The 27,204-nt window shown below is 47.7% G+C and overlaps 1 protein-coding gene across 1 annotated transcript; it reads right to left on the reverse strand.

Annotated features, from left to right (window-relative positions):
* Positions 1-5,749: 5,749 nt before the first annotated feature.
* LOC136577218 (very long chain fatty acid elongase 4-like) lies at positions 5,750-25,665 on the reverse strand. The gene is made up of 8 exons (XM_066577021.1): positions 25,559-25,665; positions 22,225-22,291; positions 21,640-21,827; positions 19,673-19,753; positions 16,219-16,275; positions 15,088-15,202; positions 7,283-7,410; positions 5,750-6,159 (listed from the first exon to the last, which is right to left on the reverse strand). Exons 2-8 carry the CDS (start codon positions 22,280-22,282, stop codon positions 5,989-5,991), a joined length of 798 nt encoding a protein of 265 aa, XP_066433118.1. The 5' UTR covers positions 22,283-22,291; positions 25,559-25,665; the 3' UTR covers positions 5,750-5,988.
* Positions 25,666-27,204: the final 1,539 nt, after the last annotated feature.

The raw sequence follows: 27,204 nt of genomic DNA on the forward strand, positions 1-27,204 counted from the left end.
AAAGAGAACAGCCATGCAGAGCTAACTGCTATTCTCCTCATATCAATGTCGCTTAATAATGCTTCTCTCCCTAACCGGGCGTCCCTAGACTTAAGATTGGGAAGATTTAACTGCTCTGACAGGGGACTCGCTGAACCAAAGTTAAAATCTTAGGATTTTACAGCGCTGGCGAGAATGGTGCAAATCCGCTGACACCAAAATCAGCCACCAGCGGTTTCGCAAAGGGGTCAAAAAGTGGTGCAGAAAAAAGCCTAGTTGTATTAGATGGTATGTTGTATTTTGTGTTGATTTTTGCTGTATTTCATGTAGTTTTGTGTTATATTTCCATCTGTTGTGCGCCGTATTTCTTGTAGTTTGCTGCTGTATCTTGTGTTAGTTTGTATTTAGTTGTTTTGTACTTCATTTTCTTTTGTGTTGCCTCTAGTTTAATTGCAGTTTGTTTCACTGCTGCGTGTTAGTAACTAGGGAAGGATGCTGCCCTCTAGTGGAGAGGCCTGTAAAATGCTTATGTTCTATATAAAATATCATGTTAGTGGGGGAGAGTCATTATGTTCCACTCTTAAAACAAGGTGGGGGTGTCCTTCTCATCCTTACACTACAGTATACTGAGGTAACTTGCAGTAGAAACCAAGAACAAAGCCGATATACGTATAACCTCAGATATACACAGCAGATAGAGTTCATTGCGGACATGCAAAAAATTGGGCCTCCAATGATTGGCTATACTTTTGGGACCTTAAGTCTGAATATAGACTGTTCAAACTGAAGCAAAATATATTTGGAAGTATGTGACCCCTCCAGATCACCAGGCTCCTATGGACATTGGGTATATGACTGGCTATACATATTGTTACCCACCGCCACTTCCACTCCTAACAATGCACAAAATGAGTGCTCTGATGACTCCCTATTGACAACAGGGCCATTTGTGAGAGACTGTTTATCTCCATGTCTGTCCTTGAAGTCTTCATAGTAGAATAGTTTGTAAATCTTAGCTGGGCATGGACAGAGGATGGCTTGTATGACCATCAGCTATCATCCAAATTAGTGGGACTATTCGGGAAGATACTTGCTGCCCAAATGACTCATCCTCTGTCTACTTCCAATTTAGGACTAGATGTAGCTGAGAGATGCCAAAGGTGTCCCCTTTGGAGGAGGAGACAAGTTGCTGTGTTGGCCCAGTGGCTACCTAGGCACGAGGCTCACGCTGAGAAGTTAGGAGGGAATTGTTGGCACTTGTCATGGTGGCTGTTACCAGACTCCTCACCAGAGGGACAGACGTAACTTCGGCCCAAGTACCACCAGGCCTCTACCCGGTAATGCTGGAACAGCGATAACCAATAAACGTGTGGTGAACTGAAGATTTGTCACGTTTGACACCACCGTTCCTTACACTCCAGAATGACCCTCGGTGGAGAAATGAAGGAAGTCCACACACACAATTTAACTTTAGTACCTCAGTCCCTGGGAACGGTCATGAGCTATCAAAACTTTACTTGTATCTTGACAGTATACAGCATAATGCACACCGATGCAGGTAGGACAGAAGACTTGAGGTCAGGGAGGAAACTGAGGATGATATGGGTCCCTCAGTCCACGTTATCTGTCAGGTACCGCTCCTGGACGGGGAACTCTCCAGAGGAGGATGGGGGTAGGGTCACCCCGCAGACACTCACTTGATACAAACCTGAATCTCTGCCTAGTGGATTTGTCACTTTTCTCTCTCTCTTTCTCTCTCCCTCACAAATGGTTTCCCAGGATTCCTCTCTTACTCTTCCATCACTCTTCACCACATGAGGGTTGAAGGTACCCCCATGTGGCCGGCGCTCCACTCCTGACCATTGAAGATGATGAAAGACAGACCACACCTTGCTCTCAGGCACTCATACTTATAATCTCTAACATACCACGTGACGGGACATAGATTGATACTTTTTCAGACATTATCCAACTACATCCAGACATTAACTCTTCACTTGCTGCAGCTGTGCAATACACATAATAAGAGACTAGACAGTTTGCACAGTGCAGCTACACAAAAGACCTGACATGTATGACATTTATGGAGGGGCCAGACATAAGTGTTTCGGTTCACTATATGGCCACCAGACACTGTTGGCATATCTGATCTCTGGATTTAAGAAAACCATTAAAATCCCACCCATCTGATCCCTGTTGTACTGACCGGAGATATTGGAGGGACATTGCTAGAGTCCTCAGAAATGAGATAATGCAGGAGAATGTAATGTCTAATCTTAGTTTTAACACACAGAAAAATAAATTCCCTCTAAGAAATGTTATGATATTAATAAACAGCCTAAATCCTAACATTTTCCTCTCCATGACTTGTGAGGGGTCATAAATCTCAGTAGAATAGAGCAATTACCTACAGCTGTGTAGAGTGGCTATCATCATGAAGGATGAGGCCTGATATGAGGTCAAAGATCTCAACTAGAGTTGAGCAAACATACTCTGCCGAGCTTGATGCTCGTTTGAGCATTAGCGTACTCGATGGTGCTTGTTACTCGAACGAGCATCAAGCCATGTTCAACCCCGCCCCAGTTTTTGGCTCCTCCCCGCCGCAGCGCGCGTCATTGGCAAATTTGCTGGCTGGATGGCGAGAGAGAGAACGAGAGAATGAGAGAGAGAGAACGAGAGAGAGAGACAGAGAGAGAGAGACAGAGAGAGAACGAGAATCTAGGAAGAAAAAAAAAAAGCTCGGGACCCGGCGTCCCACATACAAAAATGCTCGAGTCTCCCATTGTAGTCAATGGGGTTCATTACTCGAGAAGAGCTCTCGAATTTTACGAAAAGCTCGACTCGAATAACGCGGACTCGAGCATTAGGGTGCTCGCTCATCTCTAGTCTCAACGTTTAACCTGTCAAATGACTTTTGGAAACTTCCACGACTGACCCCATGCCAGCATTGTAGGGGGTTTCATAGGTCAAGTCCTCGCCTCCTCCACAGGATAATAGAAGGCTGGGTGCAGCTCATCCTGCTTTATTGCTTGAATTTCTCATTAGGGCTCAATAATGGTGACCGTTTCTTCCAGAATCACCAGTGTTTGCTACAGGAGTGAGAACAGGTTCCCAGCACAATGGGCAGCATCTATTTCCTCCCGGTAAAAGAGTCCACTAAGTCCATCCCGCTATACAAATCCCAACACGTCTTCAGGCCGGGAGGGCCATGAGTTCTGGGACCCTTCACCCTACAGAGGCAGAAGAAAACAAAATGCACCCCCTATGCATGGAAGCACTATGCTGTAAGAGACAGAGGCATCGGGTGCACCCTGCCACGACTACTGCCCTACACATACTGGTAGCATGGGCCATGCTCTTTAACCCCTCAGTGATGCCCAAAAGACGCAACAATTTTGAGGGAATTTTCATCTCCAAGTTTGAAAAGTCATAGCTTTTTATTTTTTTCTTCGTCATGGCCGTATGAGGGCTTGTTTTTTTGTGTGGCATGTTGCAGTTTTTATTGCTACCATTTTCAGATAGGGGGGGAAGGGACTTGTTATTTGTATAGCGCAAACGTATTCTGCAGCGCTTTCAGGTAACTTGTTTTTTACCCCTCAGCAAGCTGGGATCTCATTTTACCGACCTCGGAGGGATGGAAGGCTGAGTCAACCTTGAGCCGGCTAGCTGAACCAGGCGGGGATTGAACCCACAACCTTCAGGTCGTGAGCGAGAGCTTAGGACTGCATTTTGCTACCTTAACAATGTAAAACTTTTGTTACATTTTTTTTTAGGGCAGTGAGAGAAAACATCAATATTGTTTTTTTTCCTTCAGGCGCGGATCCACGTGCGGGAAAGAAACCGTGACATGCTCCATTTTAATGCAGGTCTCCCATGGGGACGACTCCCGCAGGCTTCTATTGAAGCCTATGGAAGCCGTCCGGATCCGCGGGAGACCCGTACCAGAATTAAAACTCACCTGTCCGGACGCTGCGGTTCTTCCTTCCTTCGCGGCCGGATCTTCTTTCTTCGGCCCGGCGGATGTGTCTGGTCAGGTGAGTTTATTCCTATTTTTAGGCCTCATGTCCGCGGGGCAGGAGGGACCCACTGTGAATTCTACATGAAGAATCTGCGACGGACCTGATTTTCCCCGTGGACATGAGGCCTTAATCATGCAGCATGAATGACATGATACATTTTTGCAGGCCGGAATGATGAAAATGATTCCACTTTTGCACAATAAAAACCCATTTAAAAAATATATATATTTTTATTTTTTTGCATCATTGCATTCAAAGTAACTCTTAGGTCGGGTTCACATGACCGTATAGGAATTGTGTATTACGCGGGCTCTGTCCGCCCGTGTGATACGCAGTAGCACGCAGGCAATCAATTACATTGCCTTATGCTGTTCTGCTCACATTAGCATGTTGGAATTGTGTGATCTGAAAGCGCAAAATTGAACGCTTTTACGCTTACGGCCGTGTGAACCCGGCCTTATTATTCCATGGACGAGCTGTAGTTTTTATTGGCCGTGTGAACCCGGCCTTATTTTTTGTGTGACGAGCTGTAGCTTTCTTTTCTCCTTAGGGAGAGCACCTAGAGGGTGAGTGAGGAGACTCAAATGGCCATGCACGCTCCTCTGGGTAATATGCAAATAAGGGAGATGTAGAGGTTTTATTCCATCTCCCTTAAGAGCTATAGCTTTTATTGATACCATTTTGGGGCATAAACAGCTCTTTTGATGACTTTTATTGCGTTTTTTTGGCAGACCAAATGAACAAAATAAGCATTTTACCTCCATTTTCATTTTTTTAAAATGTTTTTCACCGTGTGGGATAAATAGTGTGTTCAATGTATTGTACAGCCTGTTACAAATATGATCATACTAAATATGTGGGATTTTCATTTATATATATATATATGAAAAGGGGAAAGCATGAGTTTTGGGTTTTTTTACGCAGTTTTTTATATTTTTTATGTCCCTGCAGAAGACTTGAACTATAGAAGCTCTGATGGCTATGATAATGCACTGCAGTACTTCTGAACTGCAATGCATTATCGCTCACAATAGCGATTACAGGCCATGGCAGGCCCAGACACCAGTGCCATAGCAACCCTTAGGCCCTCCACAATTACATAGCGGAGCGCCAGTGACATCTCTCCCTCTGTGAACCCTTGACTTCTGTAAGGGGTCAGCAGGGATCAGTGTTCTCACCGATCCCAGCTGCTGCAGCGGGAGGCTGTCAGTCACAGCTGGCTTAAGCGGCAGGATTGCACCCGCTCAATTCTGAGCCCGTGCCCTCCTAAGGACATAAGTTTATGTGCTGTTGCGTTAACTAGCACCCTGCCATGACATGAACTTAGGCATGAAGAGGTTAAGATCCTGGACCATTACACTAATAAGTCAAAAATAATCAGTTTTGGGGCCTGGTGGCAATTGCAACCCTGCAGCCCCTATTACTACACTACTGCTCAGGACAGGTGATGACATGTGCAACTCAATAATACGACAATGTGGTCAGCGCTCTTGGATGATGAACGGTCTTGAATCGACCTCCAGTGCCCGATGATCCAGCACTATAATGATACTACATGTGCGGAGGTCTCTACAGACACAGCAGGGTAGCTTCATAAGCTGTGAGACGCGTGGGTAATGGGATGGTGAGGAATAATGTTGGCAGGCAGGAAACAAATGCTCTGTATAGTTACATGTATGCATATATACAGTACATTATATACCACCCCGATATACTGTACTTGATACATACAGTGCACAGAAGGCAACGGGTATGCTCGAACAAAGGCATTTATTGTCAGTAGTGATGTCATCAGTGTCTTCAGCTGCGGATAGTCCTGCGTTCTGTTTGTGACGCGGCTGGGAATACCCCGATACAAGAATATAATATCCTATGAACTGTTCATTCGCCATAGAGTTATTGGAAGATCTGTGGCCCTTGAGCTGGGGGCCACTGGTAATGCATCTGTCTTGTGTATGCCTCCAGTCAGAGGGTTGTGGCCCCCGATCACTCACACCTTCTTCTCGTGGGGCCGGCGGAGGTAGGTCTGGTAGTAAAAGTTGAGGAAGAGGATGATGAGAGTGATGATGTAGGTGAAGACGACTACATTAAAGCCATCCGGGAAGGGGCAGTCGGTGAAGAGGTTGTATGCGGTGTGAAGGGCGATCGCCACAAACTGGGTCTACGGGAGGAAAGACAGGAAGTCATTAGAGGGTCTCCTGCACACGGGCAGATGGGAGGTGGGCTCAACATTCTCGGAGACCACTCGCGTCATGCAGCGGACAATGTATGTCAGGTTACAGTATAGGATGCGCTGCGATCATTGGTCCGTATGAGGAAGTGCCCATGTGTATGGCCCTATCGTCGAGGGAGGCATACCGCATTCCCTAAACAAACCCCTCTGTACTCCGCCTGATAACATGGTCCCTGACCTACTGACTGCAATCCCTGCTAGCCACCAACTGCCCCTGCAGTCATACCGATTCTGCCGTCACACGGCTAAATGTCTGACCATTGTCTATGTGTATAGCATCCCTCACTCTCCACCTCGCCATACCGTGCACATCTCCAGCCATTTACCTTCTGTATCACCCCATTACTTGTAGTATGTAAGCTCGTTGGAGCAGGACCCTCACCCCTATTGTTTCCATCAGCTGATTACTATGTAACCGTGGTTCTGTAATGTTTGTACTTTTGTCTTTCTGTATCCCCTGTCTATGTAAGCGCTGCGGAATATGTTGGCGCCATACAAATAAAAGTTATTATTATTTTATTATTAATGGATCTGTGGCCTTCTTCTCGGTTCTCTGGTTTCCTTCCGCACCCCAAAAACCTCCTGATAGGTAAACGGACTTTGTATGAAATAATCCCTATAGTGTCTGAGATCGGGGGATTAGAGTGTGAGCTTCGGGGTTCAGGGACTGATGGCAGTCACTGTACGGCGCTGCAGAATATGGTGGGCAATAAGATGAGTGTGATATAATAATGTGATATCCAAGGCTGGCTTCACATGAGCGGAATTCGCCGCGTACCGCCCACATGAGATAGACACATGGCGCGGCAAGTACACGGTGGTATTATGTACTTACAGCGGGCCGCCAATCACCATGCACTATTTTGGCATGTATGCACGTGTAATGCGTATTTATTACATGCGTATTTCACACAATATGTGTGAATGGCAACATGGCAGCCTATGGCACGTTGGTACAGCGTATTACATGTACAAATGTCATGCGAACGATACGCTGTGACCATACATTTGTGTGAAGAAGCGCTAGCAGCACGAGGTCATCAGGTCTTACCAGCTGCAGGACGGTGAGGTAGCGCTTCCACCATAGGTACTTCTGCACCGACGGCCCCAGCACCGCCAGCGCGTAGTAAAGGTACATCAACACGTGGACCAAGGAATTAAGCATCCCGATAAAAAATGCTGCAGAGACAAGAGGGAGGGGCGATGGTGATGAGGACAAGATGGCGGCAGCTCCTGCTGTCGAGAACAATTAGTATCTGATCCCTGAGGCGTCTTATATCATGGGTCACCCCTGGCAGATGTGGCATTCAGGAATGTGGGCCAGCTGAGCAACCAACCCTGTGGGAGCAGCAATCATGGGTCGCCCATGACAACCAATCACAGTGCAGCTTTCTCTTTTCCACCAAAGCAGAGTATGACACAAAAGCTGCGCAGCAATTGGTCACAATTGGACATTCTTTCTTATAGAGCTTTTTTTTAGACCATTTGCAATTCCAGGAGACAGAATGGTCCTTAAAGTGGGTGTTCCTGCTCCTAGCTGTTGTGATGCAGGAAGCAGACAGCTCCATACATTACGCAGTGGCCCAGATTGGTACTGCAGCATGCGTATCATTCATTTCCATAGCACTCAACCTGCAGTAGCAACCCAGACCACTGCACAATGTACAGCGCTGTCTGCTTCCTGCTATACCAACCCCGACCATTGCACAGTGTACAGCGCTGTCTGCTTCCTGCTATACCAATCCCGACCATTGCACAGTGTACAGAGCTGTCTGCTTCCTGCAGTACCAACCCTGACCACTGCACAGTGTACGGAGAGGTCTACTTCAGGTAGTATCAACCCCAACCACTGCACAGTGTAGGGAGCTGTCTGCTTCCTGCAGTACCAACCACAACCACTGCACAGTGTACAATGCTGTCGGCTTCCTGCAGTACCAACCCTAACCACTGCACAGTGTACAGCGCTGTCAACTTCCCGCAGTGCCAACCTCAACCACTGCACAGTGTACAGTGCCTTCCGCTTCCTGCAGTACCAACCCTAAACGCTGTACAGTGTATAGAGCAGTCTGCTTGCTGCAGTACCAACCCCGATCACTGCACAGTGTACGGAGCTGTCTACTTCAGATAGTATAAACCCCAACCACAGCACAGTGTATGTAGCAGTCTGCTTCCTGCAGTACCAACCCCGACCACTACACAGTGTACGCAGCTGTCTGCTCCAGACAGTACCAACCCCAAGCCCTGTAAAATGTACAGAGCCGTTAACTTTCTGCAGTACCAACCACGACTACTGCACAGTGTACAGCACTGTCTGCTTCCTGCAGTACCAGTCCTGACCACTGTACAGTGGTATGGAGCGGTCTACTTCCTGCAGTACCAACCCTGACTACTGCACAGTGTACAAAGTTATCTGTGTCCTGCAGTACCAAAATCAACCACTGCACAGTGTACAGTGCTCTTTGCTTCCTGCAGTACTTAATCTCACCACTGCACAGTGTACGGAACTGTCTGCTTCCTGCAGTACCAACCCTGACCACTGTACAGTGTACGGAGCTGACTGCTTCCTGCACTACCAACGCCAATCACTGCACAGTGTACGGAGCTGTCTGTTTCCTGCAGTACCAGCCCTGACCACTGCACAGTGTACAGTGCTCTCTGCTTCCTGCAGTACTAATGCTGACCACTGCACAGTTTACAGAGCTGTCTGCTTCCTGCAGTACCAGTCCCCACCCCTACACAGTGTATAACGCTGTCTGCTTCCTGCAGTACCAGCCCTGACCACTGCACAGTGTACAGCGCTCTCTGCTTCCTGCAGTACTAACCCCGACCACTGCACATTGTATGGAGCGGTTTGCTTCCTGCAGTACCAACCCTGAACACTGCAGTGTACGGAGCTGTCAGCTTCCTGCAGTAACTACTTCTACCACTGCACAGTGTACAACGCTGTCTGCTTCCTGGAGTACCAGCCCTGACCACTGCACAGTGTACGGAGCTGTTTGCTTCCTGCAGTACCAGCCCTGACCACTGCTGAGTGTACAGTACTCTCTGCTTCCTGCAGTACTAATCCCGACCACTGCACAGTGTAATAAGCTTTCTACTTACTGTGGTACAAACCCCGACCACTGCACAGTGTACAATGCTGTCTGCTTCCTGCAGTACCAAACCCGACCACTGTACAGTGTACGGAGCTGTCTGTTTCCTACAGTACCAACCCCGACTACTGCACGTGGACAGCGCTGTCTGCTTCCTGCAGTACAAACCCCGACCACGACACAGTGTACAGCGCTCTTTGCTTCCTGCAGTACTTACTCTCACCACTTCACAGTGTACGGAGCTGTCTGCTTCCTGCAGTACCAACCCTGACCACTGCACAGTGTACAGAGCTGACTGCTTCCTGCACTATCAACGCCAAACACTGCACAGTGTACGGAGCTGTCTGCTTCCTGCACTACCAGCCCTGACCACTGCACAGTGTACGGAGCTGTCTGCTTCCTGCAGTACCAGCCCTGACCACTGCACAGTGTACAGCACTCTCTGCTTCCTGGAGTACTAACACTGACCACTGCACAGTTTACGGAGCTGTCTGCTTTTTGCAGTACCAGCCCCCACCCCTACACAGTGTATAACGCTGTCTGCTTCCTGCAGTACCAGCCCTGACCACTGCACAGTGTAAAGCGCTCTCTGCTTCTTGCAGTACTAACCCCGACCACTGCACATTGTATGAAGCGGTTTGCTTCCTGCAGTACCAACCCTGAACACTGCACAATGTACGGAGCTGTCAGCTTCCTGCAGTAACTACTTCTACCACTGCACAGTGTACAATGCTGTCTGCTTCCTGGAGTACCAGCCATGACCACTGCACAGTGTACAGTGCTCTCTGCTTCCTGCAGTACTAATCCCGACCACTGTACAGTGTAAAAAGCTTTCTACTTACTGCGGTACAAACCCGACCACTGCACAGTGTACGGAGCTGTCTGCTTCCTGCAGTACCAACCCTGACCACTGTACAGTGTACAGTGCTCTCTGCTTCCTGCAGTACTAATCCCAACCACTGCACAGTGTACAGAGCTGTCTGCTTCCTGCAGTACCAACCCTGACCACTGTACAGTGTACAGCGCTCTCTGCTTCCTGCAGTACTAATCCCAACCACTGCACAGTGTACAGAGCTGTCTGCTTCCTGCAGTACCAACCCTGACCTCTGTACAGTGTACAGCGCTCTCTGCTTCCTGCAGTACTAACCCCGACCACTGTACAGTGTACGGAGCTGACTGCTTCCTGCACTACCAACGCCGAACACTGCACAGTGTACAGAGCTGTCTGTTTCCTGCACTACCAGCCCTGACCACTGCACAGTGGACAGCGCTCTCTGCTTCCTGCAGTACTAACCCCGACCACTGCACAGTGTATGGAGCTGTTTGCTTTCTGCAGTACAAACCCTGAACACTGCACATTGTATTGAGCGGTTTGCTTCCTGCAGTAACTACTCCTACCACTGCACAGTGTACAACGCTGTCTGCTTCCTGGAGTACCAGCCCTGACCACTGCACAGTGTACGGAGCTGTTTGCTTCCTGCAGTACCAGCCCTGACCACTGCACAGTGTACAGTGCTCTCTGCTTCCTGCAGTACTAATCCCGACCACTGCACAGTGTAAAAAGCTTTCTACTTACTGCGGTACAAACCCCGACCACTGCAGAGTGTACATTACTTTCCGCGTCCTGCAGTACCAACCCTGACCACTGTACAGTGTACAGTGCTGTCTGCTTTCTGCAGTACAAACCCCGACCAATGCATAGTGTACAACCCTGTCTGCTTCCTGCAGTACCAACCCTGACCACTGCACAGTGTACAGCGCTCTCTGCTTCCTGCAGTACTAATTCCGACCACTGCACAGTGTATACAGATGTCTGCTTCCTGCAGTACCAACACTGACCACTGTGCAGTGTCCAGTGCTCTCTGCTTCCTGCAGTACTAATCCCAACCACTGCACAGTGTACAGAGCTGTCTGCTTCCTGCAGTACCAACCCTGACCACTGTACAGTGTACAGCGCTCTCTGCTTCCTGCAGTACTAATCCCAACCACTGCACAGTGTACAGAGCTGTCTGCTTCCTGAAGTACCAACCCTGACCACTGTACAGTGTAGAGCTGTCTGCTTCCTGCAGTACCAACCCTGTCCACTGCACAGTGTTCAGAGCTGTCTGCTTCCTGCAGTACTAATCCCAACCACTGCACAATGTGCAGATCTGTCTGCTTCCTGCAGTACCAACCCTGACCACTGTACAGTGTACAACGCTGTCTGCTTCCTGCAGTACCAACCCTGGCCACTGCACAGTGTTCAGAGCTGTCTGCTTCCTGTAGTACCAGTTCTGACCACTGCACAGTGTACAGAGCTGCCTGCTTTCTGCAGCACCAATCCCGACCACTGCACAGTATATTGGGCTGTCTGTTTTCTGCAGTACCAACCCCAACCACTGCAGATTGTACAAAGCTATCTGCTTCCTGCGGTACCAACCTTGACCACTTCACAGTGTACAGCTCTGCCTGCTTCCAGCAATACCCACCCTGAATACTGTACAGTGTACAGTGCTGTTTGCTTCCTGCGTAATCAACTCCGACTACTGCACAGTGTATAATACTGTCTGCTTCCTGCAGTAACAGCCCTAACCACTGCACAGTGTATAATGCTGTCTGCTTCCTGCAGTACCAAGCCCAACCACTGCACAGTGTATGGGGCTGTCTGCTTCCAACAGTACCAACCCCAACCACTGCACTGTACGGAGCCGTATGCTACAGGCAGTATCAACCCCAACCACTACACAGTGTATGGAGCTCTCTGCTTCCTGCTTTACCAACCCCAACCACTGCATAGTGTACAAAGCTATCTGCTTACTGCTTTACCAACCCTGACCACTGCACAGTGTACAGCACTGTCTGCTTCCTGTAGTAGCAACCCTGACCACTGCACTATACGGAGCCGTATGCTAAAGGCAGTATCAACCCCAACCACTGCACAGTGTAAATCACAAGAAGATGTAGCCAGATAGCGCCTCAAGGTTGTCATTCAATGGAAAACGACACTATTCTGATCCTCCAATGCAAGGGGGAGAGCTGCAGAAATAATTGGGGTCTCTCATAAGAGAGTGATCCCAAAGAAATGGTATACAAAAGAGCTATCAGCAAACAAAAATTTCTGCGCTCAATAAATAGTGTGTATCCACAAGTAGTAGTCTGTCAAAGAATACATAGGAGTTACACTTACTGAGGAGGAGCGGGGTATGATGACCATGAGCCCCCTCCTTGAAGTGATATCTCCTTCTGTCTCCAGATAGATGTTTCCACACGTTTAGAGATGAAATAATAACACCTTTATTTTCAAACTTCGCTAAAACAACGGGCAACGCGTTTCAGTGCACACAGGCACCTTTCTCAAGCCATGGTTAGACAGTGTGATCGTTACATATATATAGTATATAGGTCACTTACATTACATGTTGCTGGTGTCTCTCGGTGGTAGCAGCCATATTGGGGGCGTGTTTTCAATTAACCAACGTCACCACGCCGGTCACGTGGTCGGCGTAACGACGTTCTACCACTGCTAGTAAGACCTAGTATTGGCACCATATTGGGGGTGTGTTGTAGCAAGCCCACGTCATCACGCCGGTCACGTGACCAGCGTTCCGACGTACCATTATTGTTAGTGTCTCCCGGTGGTAGCGACCATATTGGGGGCGTGTTTACAATTCACCAACGCTGGTCACATGATCGGCGTTTTGACATACCACCATAAGAGATCGTAGAGGTGTTTAAAATATTATTAGGAGCGTGTTTAGCGTATCATACATCATTAAGGTCACATGATCAACCTCTACTCTGCCCTTACCCAGTGAGTTATGGGCGGCACCATATCTATAAAAATGGCTTCATTCATTCTGTCATATAGTAAGTTAAAAATACACCTGCTTTGAAAAACGGCATCCTATAAGGTATTACGGTCACTTGTATATGTTTTAAATACGATCTATACATATCAGTGTGGTCTTTCTTATTTTGTTAGTTTGTATATAAGTGACAAAATACAGTTATTGGCTTATGCCAATGGTTGCACAATTTGCACATACCAAAAAGAATTTTTTTTAGTGTACACCAGCATCAAGCGTTCACCATAAAAACTTATCAAAAATAAAAAATATATCATATTCATAAAACATTAAACAAAACACTTTTACTGCCATATATATCATTATGATGCTAAAAATGCGGCTTTGTTTTGTTCAGTTAAAAAAGACTTTTTAGTTTAAAAATTTTTTTCCAGAGTTTCGTTCAATCCTGTTGGATTCAGTGTTTATAATCGGAAAATCCAATACATTTCTCGTCTTTTAAGCAGAGAAAATATTTCGGGTTTCGCCCCCAATATGGCCGCTACCACCGGGAGACACGAACAATGATGGTACGTCGGAACGCTGGTCATGTGACCGGCGTGATGACGTGGGCTTGCTACAACACGCCCCCAATATGGCCGCCACCACCGGGTCCTACTAGCAGTGGTGGAACGTCGTGACGCCGACTACGTGACCGGCGTGATGACGCTGGTAAATTGAGACACGCCTCCAATATGGCTGCTACCACCGAGAGACACCAGCGACATGTAATGTAAGTGACCTATATACTATATATATGTAACGATCACACTGTCTAACCATGGCTTGAGAAAGGTGCCTGTGCGCACTGAAACGCGTTGCCCGTTGTTTTAGCGAAGTTTGAAAATAAAGGTGTTATTATTTCATCTCTAAGGCCTCATGTCCACGGGGAAAATCAGATCCGCTGCAGATTCTCCATGTAGAATCTGCAGCGGGTCCCTCCTGCCCCGCAGACATGAGCGCCGAAAATAGCAATTTAAAGCATTTACCTTTCCGGCGCGGGCGACGAAGCTCTGCTCTTCCTCACGGCCGGATCTTCATTTTCGGCCGGCGGATGAATTCCTGACGCCGGCGGCACGTCGCCGGCACGTCGTCGACGTGCCGCGCGCATGCACCGGGCACATCCGCCGAGCCGAAGCAAGGGAGATGCGGCCGTGAGGAAGAGCAGAGCTTCGCGGTCCGCTACGGATGAGTAAATGCTTTAAATTCCTATTTTAGGTCTCCCGCGGATCCGGACGGCTTCCATAGGCTTCAATAGAAGCCCGCGGGAGCCGTCCCCGCGGGAGACCCGCATGAAAATGGAGCATGGTCCAGATTTTTTCATGCTCCATTTTTTTTAAAATCACTTTTATTGACGATCCGCGGGTATTTATGTACCCGCGGGTGGTCAATGCATCCCTATGGGGTGCGGATCCGCATGCGGGAGATCCGCTGCGGATCCTAAATCCTATTTTCCCCGTGGACATGAGCCCTAAACGTGTGGAAAGATCTATCTGGAGACAGAAGGAGATATCACTTCAAGGAGGGGGCTCATGGTCATCATACCCCGCTCCTCCCCAGTAAGTGTAACTCCTATGTATTTTTGACAGGCTACTACTTGTGGTTACACACTATTTATTGAGCGCAGAAAATTTTGTTTGCTGATAGCTCTTTTGTACTGCACAGTGTAAGGAACTCTCTGCTTCTTGCTTTACCAACGCTAACCGCTGCACACTGTACAATGCTGTCTGCTTTCTGCGGTACTAACCGCAACCACTGCACAGTGTACGGCACTGTCTGTTTCCTGCAGTACAACAGCTACATTTGGGACGACCACAAGTGACACAAAAACGGACAAAGCAGGAACTAATAACAATATAGTGAGACAACCCAAAATATCGTATTGTGCTATGAAGGGTTAAAGCCAGGAATGTGCGGACACAGAGTCCCGTCATGCTCACCCTGACCCCCGGCCACGTATTTGACCCCTGCCCACCAGTTGAAGATCATGGTGGCGTGATGATAGACGTGGAGGAACGAGATCTGGTGAAACTTCTTCCTCATAATAAAGAATATCTGCGGAGAGAAGAGACGAGGAGAAATCTGAGATACACCCCAGGCGGCTGAGATACACCCCAGGCGGCTGAGATACACCCCAGGCGGCTGAGATACACCCCAGGCGGCTGAGATACACCCCAGGTAGCTGACATACACCCTAGGCAGCTGAGATACACCCCAGATGACTGAGATACACCCCAGGTGGCTGAGATACACCCCAGGCGGCTGAGATACACCCCAGGCAGCTGACATACACCCCAGATGACTGAGATACACCCCAGGTGGCTGAGATACACCTCAGAGGACTGAGACCTGAGATACGCCCAACATCACTGACAGACATCCAATATTACTGAGATACACCCCATATGGCTGAGATAGACCTCAAATTACTTAACCTGAGATACATCCCAGCGCTGAAATCTAAGGAGATACCGCTCAGACCTGATAGCTTGGATTGATTTAAGGGGGCGGTCCTACAGAGCCGCCGTATAATAACTACAGAGAGAGATTCTTGTCATTATGATTGTGTCTGTTGTGTGAACTATTATCTGTACATGTGTGACTGATGCCAAATCCCGCGCCCAGCTGAGGCGGCCGAACACATTAGGGTGTATTCACAGTGCCCGAGAAACTCACACCGATATTGCGCTCGTAAGGCTGCGATTTCTGCCTGGGATTTCGATACGTTTTGCACGTACGACACCTCGCATCGCGGCTCATTATTCCATGAATGACAACTGTGTGTTCTTTCAATAGTAAATATAGAAAAATCACATCAAACTCGCAGGAAAAAAAAATCGCTTTTACATATGAGTGCGATGTGATTTTTTTCGTGCTTCTATGGGAAATAATGGCCGATTCCTAAACCAGATTATATAATAGCTCATAGAGCACAAACTCCCTCCTCCCAATAACCTAGGATAGGGCGTGCACACCAGATGGGCGGCCAATCCACAGCTTTACACAGTGAAGGAAAGGGAAATGAAAAGTTAAAGAATGAGTGAAGACACCGCAATGGCCGCCATACTCACCGTGTCAAGAAGTTCAATCACTTTAGAGAAGAAGAACCACCAGCAGACCCGCGCCATCTACAAGAGACCAAAGTATGAGATGAGGGCGAGCTGGACCGCCGCGACAGCTGCATCCAAACACCGTCCAACAGCATGGATTCTCAACACATATAGTCAGTGGCTGACGTATGATATATATGATGTAGAGCAGCCGTCATTAACTGGTGGTCCACAGTCCAAATACCGACCGGGAACATCAGCCTGCGGGACCCCGCAGTGTCCCTTACAATGCATCTCCAACAGCCGGTCTGCCATCAAGAGCAAAAGCTACAGCTGGGGCCTGACACAGCCAGACTCAAGACATTGTAAAGAGGACCCAAGAGAGGTAAGTAGATATAGTTTTTTTCTTTGTCTAGTCTTGGGTCTGTGTTACTTTAGGGTTCTTGTGTGAGATCTGTATTTGTTTAGGGTTCTTATGTGAGATCTAAATTCCTTTAGGGTTCTTGTGTGGGATGTTTAGGGTTCTGGTGTGAGATCTGTATTAGTTTAGGGTTCTAGTGTGGGATCTGTATTAGTTTAGGGTTCTGGTGTGGGATCTGTATTAGTTTAGGGTTCTGGTGTGGGATCTGTATTAGTTTAGGGTTCTTGTGTGGGATCTGTATTAGTTTAGGGTTCTTGTGTGGGATCTGTATTCGTTTAGGGTTCTTGTGTGGGATCTGTATTAGTTTAGGGTTCTTGTGTGGGATCTGTATTAGTTTAGGGTTCTTGTGTGGGATCTGTATTAGTTTAGGGTTCTGGTGTGGGATCTGTATTAGTTTAGAGTTCTGGTGTGGGATCTGTATTAGTTTAGGGTTCTAGTGTGGGATCTGTATTGGTTTAGGGTTCTGGTGTGGGATCTGTATTAGTTTAGGGTTCTGGTGTGGGATCTGTATTAGTTTAGGATTCCAGTGTGAGATAGGTCCGGTATGAAATCTGAATGAGTTTATAGGTCCGGTGTGAAATCTGAATGAGTTTATAGGTCCGGTGCGAAGTCTGAATGAGTTTACAGGTCCAGTGCGAAGTCTGAATGAGTTTATAGGTCCGGTGTGAAGTCTGAATGAGTTTATAGGTCCGGTGTGAAGTCTGAATGAGTTTATAGGTCCGGTGTGAAGTCTGAATGAGTTTATAGGTCCGGTGTGAAGTCTGAATGAGTTTATAGGTCCGGTGTGAAGTCTGAATGAGTTTATAGGTCCGGTGTGAAGTCTGAATGAGTTTATAGGTCCGGTGTGAAGTCTGAATGAGTTTATAGGTCCGGTGTGAAGTCTGAATGAGTTTATAGGTCCAGTGTGAAGTCTGAATGAGTTTGAGTCTGGTGTGAAGTTTGAATGAGTTTATTGGTTTGGTGTGAAGTCTGAATGAGCTTATGGGTTTGGTGTGAAGTCTAAATGAGTTTATGTGTCTGCTGTGAAGTCTGAATGAGTTTAGGGGTCTAGTGTCTGAATGAGTTTAGGGGTCGGTATTAGTTTAGGGAGTTTCATCTTGGGTCTTAATAAGTCGAAGGGCCTGGTGTGACATCTGAATGACTTTAAGGAGTCTGGTCTGGGGTCTGCATTAGTTTAGGGTGTCTTATCGGGGGTCTGAATTACTCTAGGGGTCTGGGAGTGATGAATAAGTTTCAGTGTTTGGAGTCTGGTCTGGGGTCTGAATGAGTTTATGTGTCTGGTGTGAAGTCTAAATGAGTTTATGGGTCTGGGGTCTGAATGAGTTTAGGGATCTGGTGTGAAGTCTGAATAAGTTTATAGGTCTGGTGAGGTCTGAATGAGTTTATAGGTCTGATGTGGAGGCTAAATGAGTTTATGGGTCTGGTGTGAAGTCTAAACGAGTTTATGGGTCTGGTGTGAAGTCTAAATGAGTTTATGGGTCTGGTGTCTGAATGTGTTTATGCGTCTGGTGTGAGGTGTGAATAAGTTTATGGGTCTGGTGTGAGGTGTGAATGAGTTTATGGGTCTGGTGTGAGGTGTGAATGAGTTTATGGGTCTGGTGTGAGGTGTGAATGAGTTTATGGGTCTGGTGTGAAGTCTAAATGAGTTTAGGGGTCTGGTGTGAAGTCTAAATGAGTTTAGGGGTCTGGTGTGAAGTCTAAATGAGTTTATGGGTCTGGTGTGAAGTCTAAACGAGTTTATGGGTATGGTGTGAAGTCTAAATGAGTTTATGGGTCTGGTGTAGAGATGAGCGAGCATGCGCGGTAAGGTCAGTTATTCGAGCAAGCATCACTCTTCTCAAGTAACTGCCTTTTCATCCGAGCGTGCTTAGGGGGGCAGCGTGCAGTAGCATGGGGGGAGAGAGAGATCTCTCTCACTCTCCCATCCCGCTCCCCTCCACTCTCTCCCCCTCCCCCCCCCCCGCTCCACCCCCGAGCACGCTCGGACAAGAGGGCAGTTACTCGAGAAGAGCGTGCTCGCTCATCTCTAGTCTGGTGTGAAGTCTAAATGGGTTTATGGGTCTAGTTTGAAATTTTGAAATCTAAATAAGTTTAGGGGTCTAGTGTCTGAAAGAGTTTAGGGGTCTAGTGTCTGAATGAGCTTAGGGGTCTAGTGTCTGAATGAGCTTAGCGGTCTGGTGTGAAGTCTGAATGAGTTTATGGGTCTGGTGTGAAGTCTGAATGAGCTTAGTGGTCTGGTGTGAAGTCTGAATGAGTTTAGGTGTCTGGTGTGAGGTCTGAATGAGTTAATGGGTCTGGTCTGAATGAGTCTAGTGGTTTAATCTGGGGTCTGAATAAGTTTAGGGATCTGGTGTGAAGTCTGAATGCGTTTATGGGTCTAGTGTCTGATTGAGTTTAGGGGTCTGGTCTGGGGTCTAAATGAGTTTAGGGATCTGGTGTTTAGCTCGGACCCGCACTTGACTGCAGCATTAGGTGAGCAGACCTTTATTATGATTAGATGAGCATGCCTGATATAGAAACTGGTGGTCAGTATTATGGACTTTGGGTGGAGTTGCCCTTTAATGTGACATTTAGGGTATGTGTACATGGTGCAATTCACCACAGAACTTTCTGCGGCTTTCTGCTATGGTCTTTGCCACAGACTTCACCCTGTCAATGTGGGGAATTCTACACGTGGGTTTTGCTCTTTGTCATTTTTTCACACAAAAAAAAATATCACATGGGAGAGAAGTGGTTTTTAAAGTCGAAATTAATGTGGAAAATTTAGCGGCGAATTCCACCATGTTAATGAAACCTTAAAGTATTTGTAGTTTCTCTTATAATGCTCAGCTAGGAGCAACAACCGCGAATCAGAGACTTAAGATTCCTGATCGGAGGTTAAAGTTGGCGTATGAAGAATGTAAAACGATGATTGCTGTTGAAGAATCACCAGGCATCATAGAAGCCAATCAGCTGGCAGGGGTATTGCTTATATCACTCCCACGATGTCCTTAACACTATCTTTCTGCATGACAGACTCTCTGGGTGTAATAATATATAATAGACATCACTCACCCGAAGCCCCAGCTCGCTGTTACTATAGTCCACTGGTTGGCAGAGATAGCTGTACCCTGCCAGCACCGATGTCACCAGGAACTGGGAAGAAAAACACAAGTAATCAGGAAGAGATGAAAGACAGGTGGAGCACGGATGTGTGATAGGGTCATACATAGTATGGTGTGGAGGGAGAGGATCCATGGAGATCAGTGTGAAATACGCTAGCGTCATGCATAGTATGGTGTGGAGGGAGAGGATCCATGGAGATCAGAGTGGAGGATCCATGGAGATCAGTGTGAAGTATGCTGGCGTCATACATAGTATGGTGTGGAGGGAGAGGATCCATGGAGATCAAAGGTAGAAGATCCATGGAGATCAGAGTAGAGGATCCATAGAGATCAGTGTGGAGTATGCTGTGATCATAGATGGTACGGTGGGGTGGTAGAAGGTTTGTGTAGATCAGGGTGGAGTATATACAGTGTTGGCCACGGAAAAGTAGCCCGCCTAGGATCCTGGCACTACACTCTTTGGAGGAGGCTGTAGACCTTGCCGTTTACCTCGGGAGTATAGAAAATGAAAGCTGCGCTATGATTGCTTGATATGGCAAACAAAGACAGATTTTAGACAATTTTCATAAATCTGCCCCGGTGTTTTCCTGAAATAGTGAATAATTATTGTGGAAGGCTATCTGCAAAGCAGATCAATTAGGGAAACTGAAGAGGCCTTTGACCGATAAGCATCAAGGTGCAAAACCATCTGCTGTACTTTGTATTCAGAGCTTGGTTAAGAAATGGTGCCAAACTGGGTCTGTTGAAGACAAAGAAACCAAGGCCTCCGCCAGTCCGGACGTCTGAAGTTGTCAGTGACATTCAGCAGTGGATTGCAAATAGCCCTCAAAAATCAATTCGTAGACATCCTAGCATGTTGGTGCATCACGAAGGACGTGTCGGCGAGTGCTGAAATCTCTGAGCCTAAACCCATACTGAATAACACGTACAAGAACTTAAAGAGAGCGAAAAACCTTAGACACGTAAATCACTGTACTTGGTCGCTGACTATGATTGCTGGAGGACTTTACATCCATTGCTTACTTTATGATGGACGAAGCGTGGTATCATTTATCAGGTCATGGAAATTCATGGAAAACAAGGTACTCTGCTGAAAATCAGTACCAGACTCGCCAAACACCACTGCACGACTAGACAATTGGCATTTGGTGCGTATCGTCAGGAATGCAAATAGTTGGCCCAATGTTCTTTTAACCCTTTCCAATTCACTGTCTGACGTCTGAAGACATTCTGATTGAAGGCTGTTAAAAGACATCTGGCAGGGTATTCTTAATGTATATTACTGGTCACTCTGTTGTTGGGGGCCTCTCCAGCTTGTTCCATACGGCAGTACTGGCTCCAGCCAGCAGATGGCGCCATTGTATAATGGTAGAAAGAGAAAGCCCCCTTGGAAACCCTGAATCCAAAATTGGATTGCAAAGGGTTATTCGACTGCGAATACTGCGGTGTATCTGGATGTTTGAATAGTATCATGACCAACTAACACCAGAAGAAAGAACATACTACTTTTTTCAACTAGATTGGGCAACATGCCCCACCTCGTAACTCACTGCCACCGGTTAATGAACTGTTTATTCAAGAGCGAACTGTAAGCAAGCGGTTATGGCCACCACGGTCCCCGAACTTGTCCACATGCGGTTCCAGACTACGCCTATAACCTGCATGAATGCAAGGGAAACATCACAAACACTATCTGCAGTATCACCGTTGAAGAGCTGCAGGAAGTATCAGCCAACACACATGGGAGCGAATGGGGTCTTCTAGCATCTGTTGTAACATGTGGGTAAATCAATAAAGCTTTGGGGAAATAAACAATTCACTTGCTTGCTCTATCTGCTGAAGTATTGGCAGAGGCGGGCTACTTTTCTGTGACGCCCCTGTAAAAGCTCAGGCCATGCAGATAAAGAAAAGATTCACCTCATAAAACATGTAGGCCGAGAGTCCCACCAGAGCCAGGTTATAGGTCAGGAGGATGGAGCGCAAGGTGAATGGTTCCCGCCCCTCCATTAGCTTAGGGCCAAAGGCCACAAGAATGAGGTAGACAGCAAAGATCAGGGTGACAGGGGCGGGCGAGTAAACGAGGAGCCAGGGGTCCGTGCGTCTGTCTGTAAAGAGGAAACAGAATAAATGTTATCCACACCTTAGAGTTACTGGGTACTTCAAAGAGGAGGGAGCAGTCTGTGAGTCATGGGTCTCACCAATCATATTACCCCAGAATGGGAGGAGCAGTCTATCTCACCATGCTTCTACTTTTATGTCACTCCGCAGTGGGCACTCTATGACCCAGGATTCCTATTAATGTTACCCTACAGTGGGAGGGGATTCTTCTATATCTCCACAGTGGGACAAGCAGATGCTGTGTCTCAGAACTCCCAACAATCCCATCAGCCCCCAAGTAGGAGAAGGGTACATCCCCCCACAGTAGGAGGAGGAGACTTCAAGTCTCGGTGCTGGCATCAATCTGTGTCACCCTACAGTGGGAGGGACATTGCATTTTCTTACCTCCATTTTCTAGAGCCCAGATGTAGAAGTCTTGCACTGCTGCCCATGTGGACCCCATCCTGTAGACCTGTAACATACACACAATGGAGGGAACAGGAATCTGACAGATGCCTACAATCCAGGATGGTGAGCCATCACTAGAAGATAACTGGGCAAATATATCAAGGCCGCCGCCTCTTATATTTGTCTTTAAGCCCATTTAGACACAACCATTAGTGCTCAAAATTCACACTAAAGCCGTCTTTTGAGCAATAATAGTTGTGTGTAAATGTGCTCATCTCTCACTGTTCGTCCGAACGACCATTTTCAGTTTTGCCTAAAAACCGTGGTTTGGCAGAACAGCTGATAAGCAGGACTGCAAGCTGTGTCTGCTGTCCATGGTGCTGAATTCTCCACAGGGAGCTAGAGATTACATTGTTTTCTCTTAGCAGCCCATGTCTGAACAATGGAGTTAATTACAGAGCTCAGACCTCCTGCTGACTTCTGCAACAGCTCCCAGAAGCTCATTTGCATGCAAATAAAGCTCATAAAGTACTAATAGCAATTAGTGTCTATAGGTACTTTATGCAAAATGATCGCTGATCTCTCAATCTTTTGAAAGATTATCTTTGTGTCTAAATAGGCCTTTAGATAATCGTGTTGGCCACCCCGTACACCAGTAAGACAAATTGCTCCCAACTAGAAGTTGCCGTAGACTTGCGTTATAATTGATACCAATTTCCAGAATAAATTATAGTAAATGTGACAGGCCACACCCCCAACTAAGTCCCACCCATTAAAAAAATATATTTCCCCTTCCTTCCCCCTCTCCCCCAAAAACAAAATGTAGGTACCTAACATCAAATAGTGTTTAATTTGTGCTGCGTATCTGCTGCGGGATGACTGCCCCGTGTGAACATAGCCTTTGGGACTGGAACTTCCCATCAAGAAGCCTTTCACATGGGATGGAATTACGCCACAGGACGCAGCTAAATCCAGAGCTGTGGAATTGCACACCAAAATCTGCAGGTCTAACTGCTCCTGAGCCCCCTTCATACCCACCCGCACCTCGGTGATATACCTGTACGTCACGATGGAGGAAGGGCGAGAAAAAACACGCAATTCTTGACGCAAAAAGTAGTTTGCTCCGGAATTACAACTTTTGGACGCCATAATTCTGCTAAGTGGGATAATAAATATCGTCCAGTGCGTTCTACAAACTGACGATAAATCAGCAAATACCCCACCCAAAGTTGGCCATACAGATGTCCTGCAGATCAGCCAACCATCTATTGTGTGTGGCCAACTTTGGGTGAGGTATTTGCTGATTTATCGTCCCAGAGGGCAAATTGGATTGCAGCTACCTGATTTGTATCTTCTGGGGGAGATAAGCCACTGCTAGAGAAGTCAGTGGGCGACAAGGGGGGTCTGCCAGTAGCTTTACTCCCTCTCTGCCTTCGTTTCAAGCCTAGCAGGTACGCATGTTGGCCATGCCCTTCAGCGGGCAGCTGGCTGATGTTTGTTGGCTTGATGTCATCACCCTGCAGCTTATTTACTCATCTGTTACTCCGGCCCCCAGGGGCCCTTCTAGAGGAGTCTATTCTTGTTTGAACGAGCGAGCGACGTCACCTATTTGCACTCCGTATAAACAGGCAAATACATCGCTGGCTCATTCCAACAAGTATGGTTCAGTCTCTGTACATCAATGAGAACGACTCAGCGACTGCGAACCATAAGCGAACGAGCCAGCGCTGGTTTTTATGCCTACAGAAACCGAATGACGAATGAGATGCTAATGAGTCTCGTTAGACCGAATAATTCACTTTCGCTTGTTAGAACGATATCGTTCCGTCTAAACAGCATAACTTACAACTGGTGGCCAGCAGGTTGGTACTTGTACGGAGGTGACAGTAGCGTCCTCTACGTCCCGGGCCCCTCTGTTACTACACAGGTTACACATTTATTATGCCTACCCCAAAAAAGGGGACTGCAAGTCTCAGCATGGTCTTTTTTTTGTTTTAAACAGAGGAACCATTACAATAAATCACTGCTTTAGTGCAGCTTACTGACTCTATGAGCAATTTACACATCCTAAGGCCACCTTCACATGAAGCACAAATGCTGTCGAAATCCCAGTCCAGTCTGAGCCCGTTGGAGGTGATCTCTAAAATCTCTGTCACAAGGTGTGGACATTTTCCACAACGCATCTGCAGCATTTCTCAAAAACGCTGGAGCTTCTAAATCCACAACGTGTTTATGCTGAAAAGTTCAACCCTTGAAATTAATTAGTTAAAATTCACAGCTTTTCCGCAACTAAAAATATAGCCAGATTGGCCACTGCAGATTTGGCCACCGCGGATTTAGGACGTATTTGCTGTGGAAGGCCTGGATGGAAGTACCTTCACAAGTGGCGCATTCTCAATGGGCGTTCCGCAGCAAACACACACCTACGGCTACCTGCACACGGGCGAGCGCGATATGGAGCAGAGAATCTTGGCCGGATATTGCGCTCACCAATGTGATTTCATGGCAAAAGTGCCTCCTATCACTTCAGTATGTCGTATGCCGTGCAATGTGTGTTACAATGTGCGGGCGATGCGTTCCGAGGAACGGGAAAAGAGAAGACACGTCGCGATTTTTTAAGAGTTGAACGGCATAAAACGGACGCGCTGCGGATTTAGAATCCAAACAGTTTTTTAAAAATTTTCTGCAGCCCCTGAAGGGAGTTTTAGAAATCAACGCCACGCGGCTCGTGTTGTAAATACTATGGGGTTACCGCAGCCCTGCACCGCGTGTGAAGACTGCCTAAGGGACCGATCACACGGGACGGAATAGACCGCATGAAGAACCGCAAGCTGCGGGGAAATTCTGTACCAAAATCCGCAAGCTACCTGCGGTACTGAAAACGGCTTCAAACCTGCCTGCAACTCTGCATCAAGATCCGCAGTCAGAGCTGCAAAGTTTAGTGTGAAAGTCCGCAGCTGCAGCTTTGACTGCGGCGTAATTCTGTCCCGTATATCACACACCAGTCAGTCGTGTTATACATTTATTATCATGGCGGCTAAATCTGGCACATTTTTAGATACCTTTTTCTAACTTTGCATAACTATGGGGTTGGTGCCAAAAGTTCTGCGCAAATTGTGGCATGTTAGCCACGCCCCCTGTGCTGCCCGGTCTCCTTGAGGGACGCAATTCCTTTTGGTACAATTGTGTCATACAAGAGGTGTGAAGCGTGATGTGATACTGGCATCGACAACAAAGGCCACGCTCGTCCCGACTACCGCGGCACCCAGGTAGTCCCATCATGTCCACGCAGTAACCTGCGAACTAACCCAGAAGGCGAGGCCCCTCTCACCTGTCCCCGCTGGTCAGCCAGCCCCCGAGCGCTCCGCCACAATCACCCTTCTGTACTTCCCGCTGAATGGAGGATTCATTACACAACAGAGCGGGAGGACAATCGCTTCCTCTCTCCTCCCAGCTCATAATGCCTACCAGATTAACTTCTTATCTGCTGGAACAGAGTCCGTCATGCTGCAGATTATTACACCTCTGACCTCATTAGACATCTGCAGAACATTACTCAGAGCTCTATACCTTACATTAGAGTATGGGGCAGCACTTGGTGCAAAGACTCTCCAGATGCACATTAATACAACAAGTCTGTAGAGGGCGGAGATGCGGGAGAGAGCACGAACGAGCGAAGGCATGTGATAAGTGTGATCGAGTTGTTTCTTTGTTTCTTTTTAAGTTAAACAGTAGATCCTCACTAGAATGGGCTCCATGATTGATAATGCCGTCCAATGTACCTCTTGTGCCATGTGTGCAGTCCTTGAGCAGCTGGCTGCATACCGCTGTACGAGATGTGAGCGGGTTGCACATTTGGAAACGTGAATTTTGGATCTAAATGAGTAGCATGCAGCACTGAAATCCATTGAAAACATGGAAGGAGTTGGCTGCTGCCTGAGCTCTCGCTGGGGTAGAGGCAGGAGCGGAGGGTAGTATGGGAGCAGGCAGGTGGCTGGGTGACAGGAGGAGAGGTAGAGAGAAGAGAACCAGGGAGGCTAGTCCTGAAACTGGCACATCCTAACAAGTTTCCGAAGTTGGCAGATGAGGGGAATGTCATTACAGGGTAAGTACTGCTGCAGCATGACATGCCCTCTGACCCCCAGGGGGAGGTCTTCTCCAGTAAGAAGGAACGCAGGGCAGGCTAGACATCCTAGTGGTGGGAGACTCAATTATAAGGGGGATGGACAGAGCAATCTGCCACAAAGACTGGCATCATCAAACGGGGTTTTGTCTTCCTGGCGGTCAAGTTCGACGCATCGCGGATCAGACTGAGGCCTCCCTCACACAGGGCGTTTGCAGAAACGCAGCGTTTTTCAACGCTGCTTTTACTGCAGATTCCGCCCCGTTTCAGCAGCGCTGGCTGTGATTGGGCTGCGATTGGGCATCGAGCAAGCGCCGACAACCAATCCACAGCACTCTCTTGCCGGGGTTCTCAAACCTGGCCTCCGGCAATAGACTTGCGAGTGCCGAGGAAGCCCGGATCAGCGGCAGAGAGCAGCGGCCGCGACCCGGACTGCAGCGGCTAGGTGAGTATTACTTTCTTTATTTCTACCTAGCCTAGCTGGGACTGATTTTCGGGGTAGGGCTTCTACTGCAAGCCCTCACCCCAAAAATCGGCGAGCGGTTAACGCTGCCAAAGCAGTGCTAAAACCGCTGCCCATTCATTTCAATGGGCGACGCAGGGCTGAAAACGCCCAAAAATAGAACTTGCATCGCTGTCAAAGTGCAGCGTTGGAAGGCGCTGCGTTTTCAGCCCTGTGTGAACAGCCCCATTGAAATGAATGGGAGTGTTGTACAGCGTTTAGCGCTGGGCTGAAAAGGCAGCGCTAAACGCTGTATAAAACGCCCTGTGTGAGGGAGGCCTGACAGATTACTGGGAGAGGCTGGTGAGGATCCAGCGCTCGTAGTAGACATTCGCCCCAACGACAAGGTGAG

The sequence above is a fragment of the Eleutherodactylus coqui genome, chromosome 8 (assembly GCF_035609145.1).
Source record: "Eleutherodactylus coqui strain aEleCoq1 chromosome 8, aEleCoq1.hap1, whole genome shotgun sequence".
In the NCBI taxonomy this organism is placed as follows: domain Eukaryota; kingdom Metazoa; phylum Chordata; class Amphibia; order Anura; family Eleutherodactylidae; genus Eleutherodactylus; species Eleutherodactylus coqui.

Coding starts and splice junctions, on each gene's coding strand:
- LOC136577218 (XM_066577021.1), bottom strand. CDS start 22,282: ATGGGGTCCACATGGGCAGCAGTGCAAGACTTCTACATCTGGGCTCTA. Junction 15,203..16,218: donor TGATTGAACTTCTTGACACG/GTGAGTATGGCG, acceptor TTCTCTCCGCAG/ATATTCTTTATTATGAGGAA. Junction 7,411..15,087: donor ATACGTGGCCGGGGGTCAGG/GTGAGCATGACG, acceptor TTGTCTCTGCAG/CATTTTTTATCGGGATGCTT.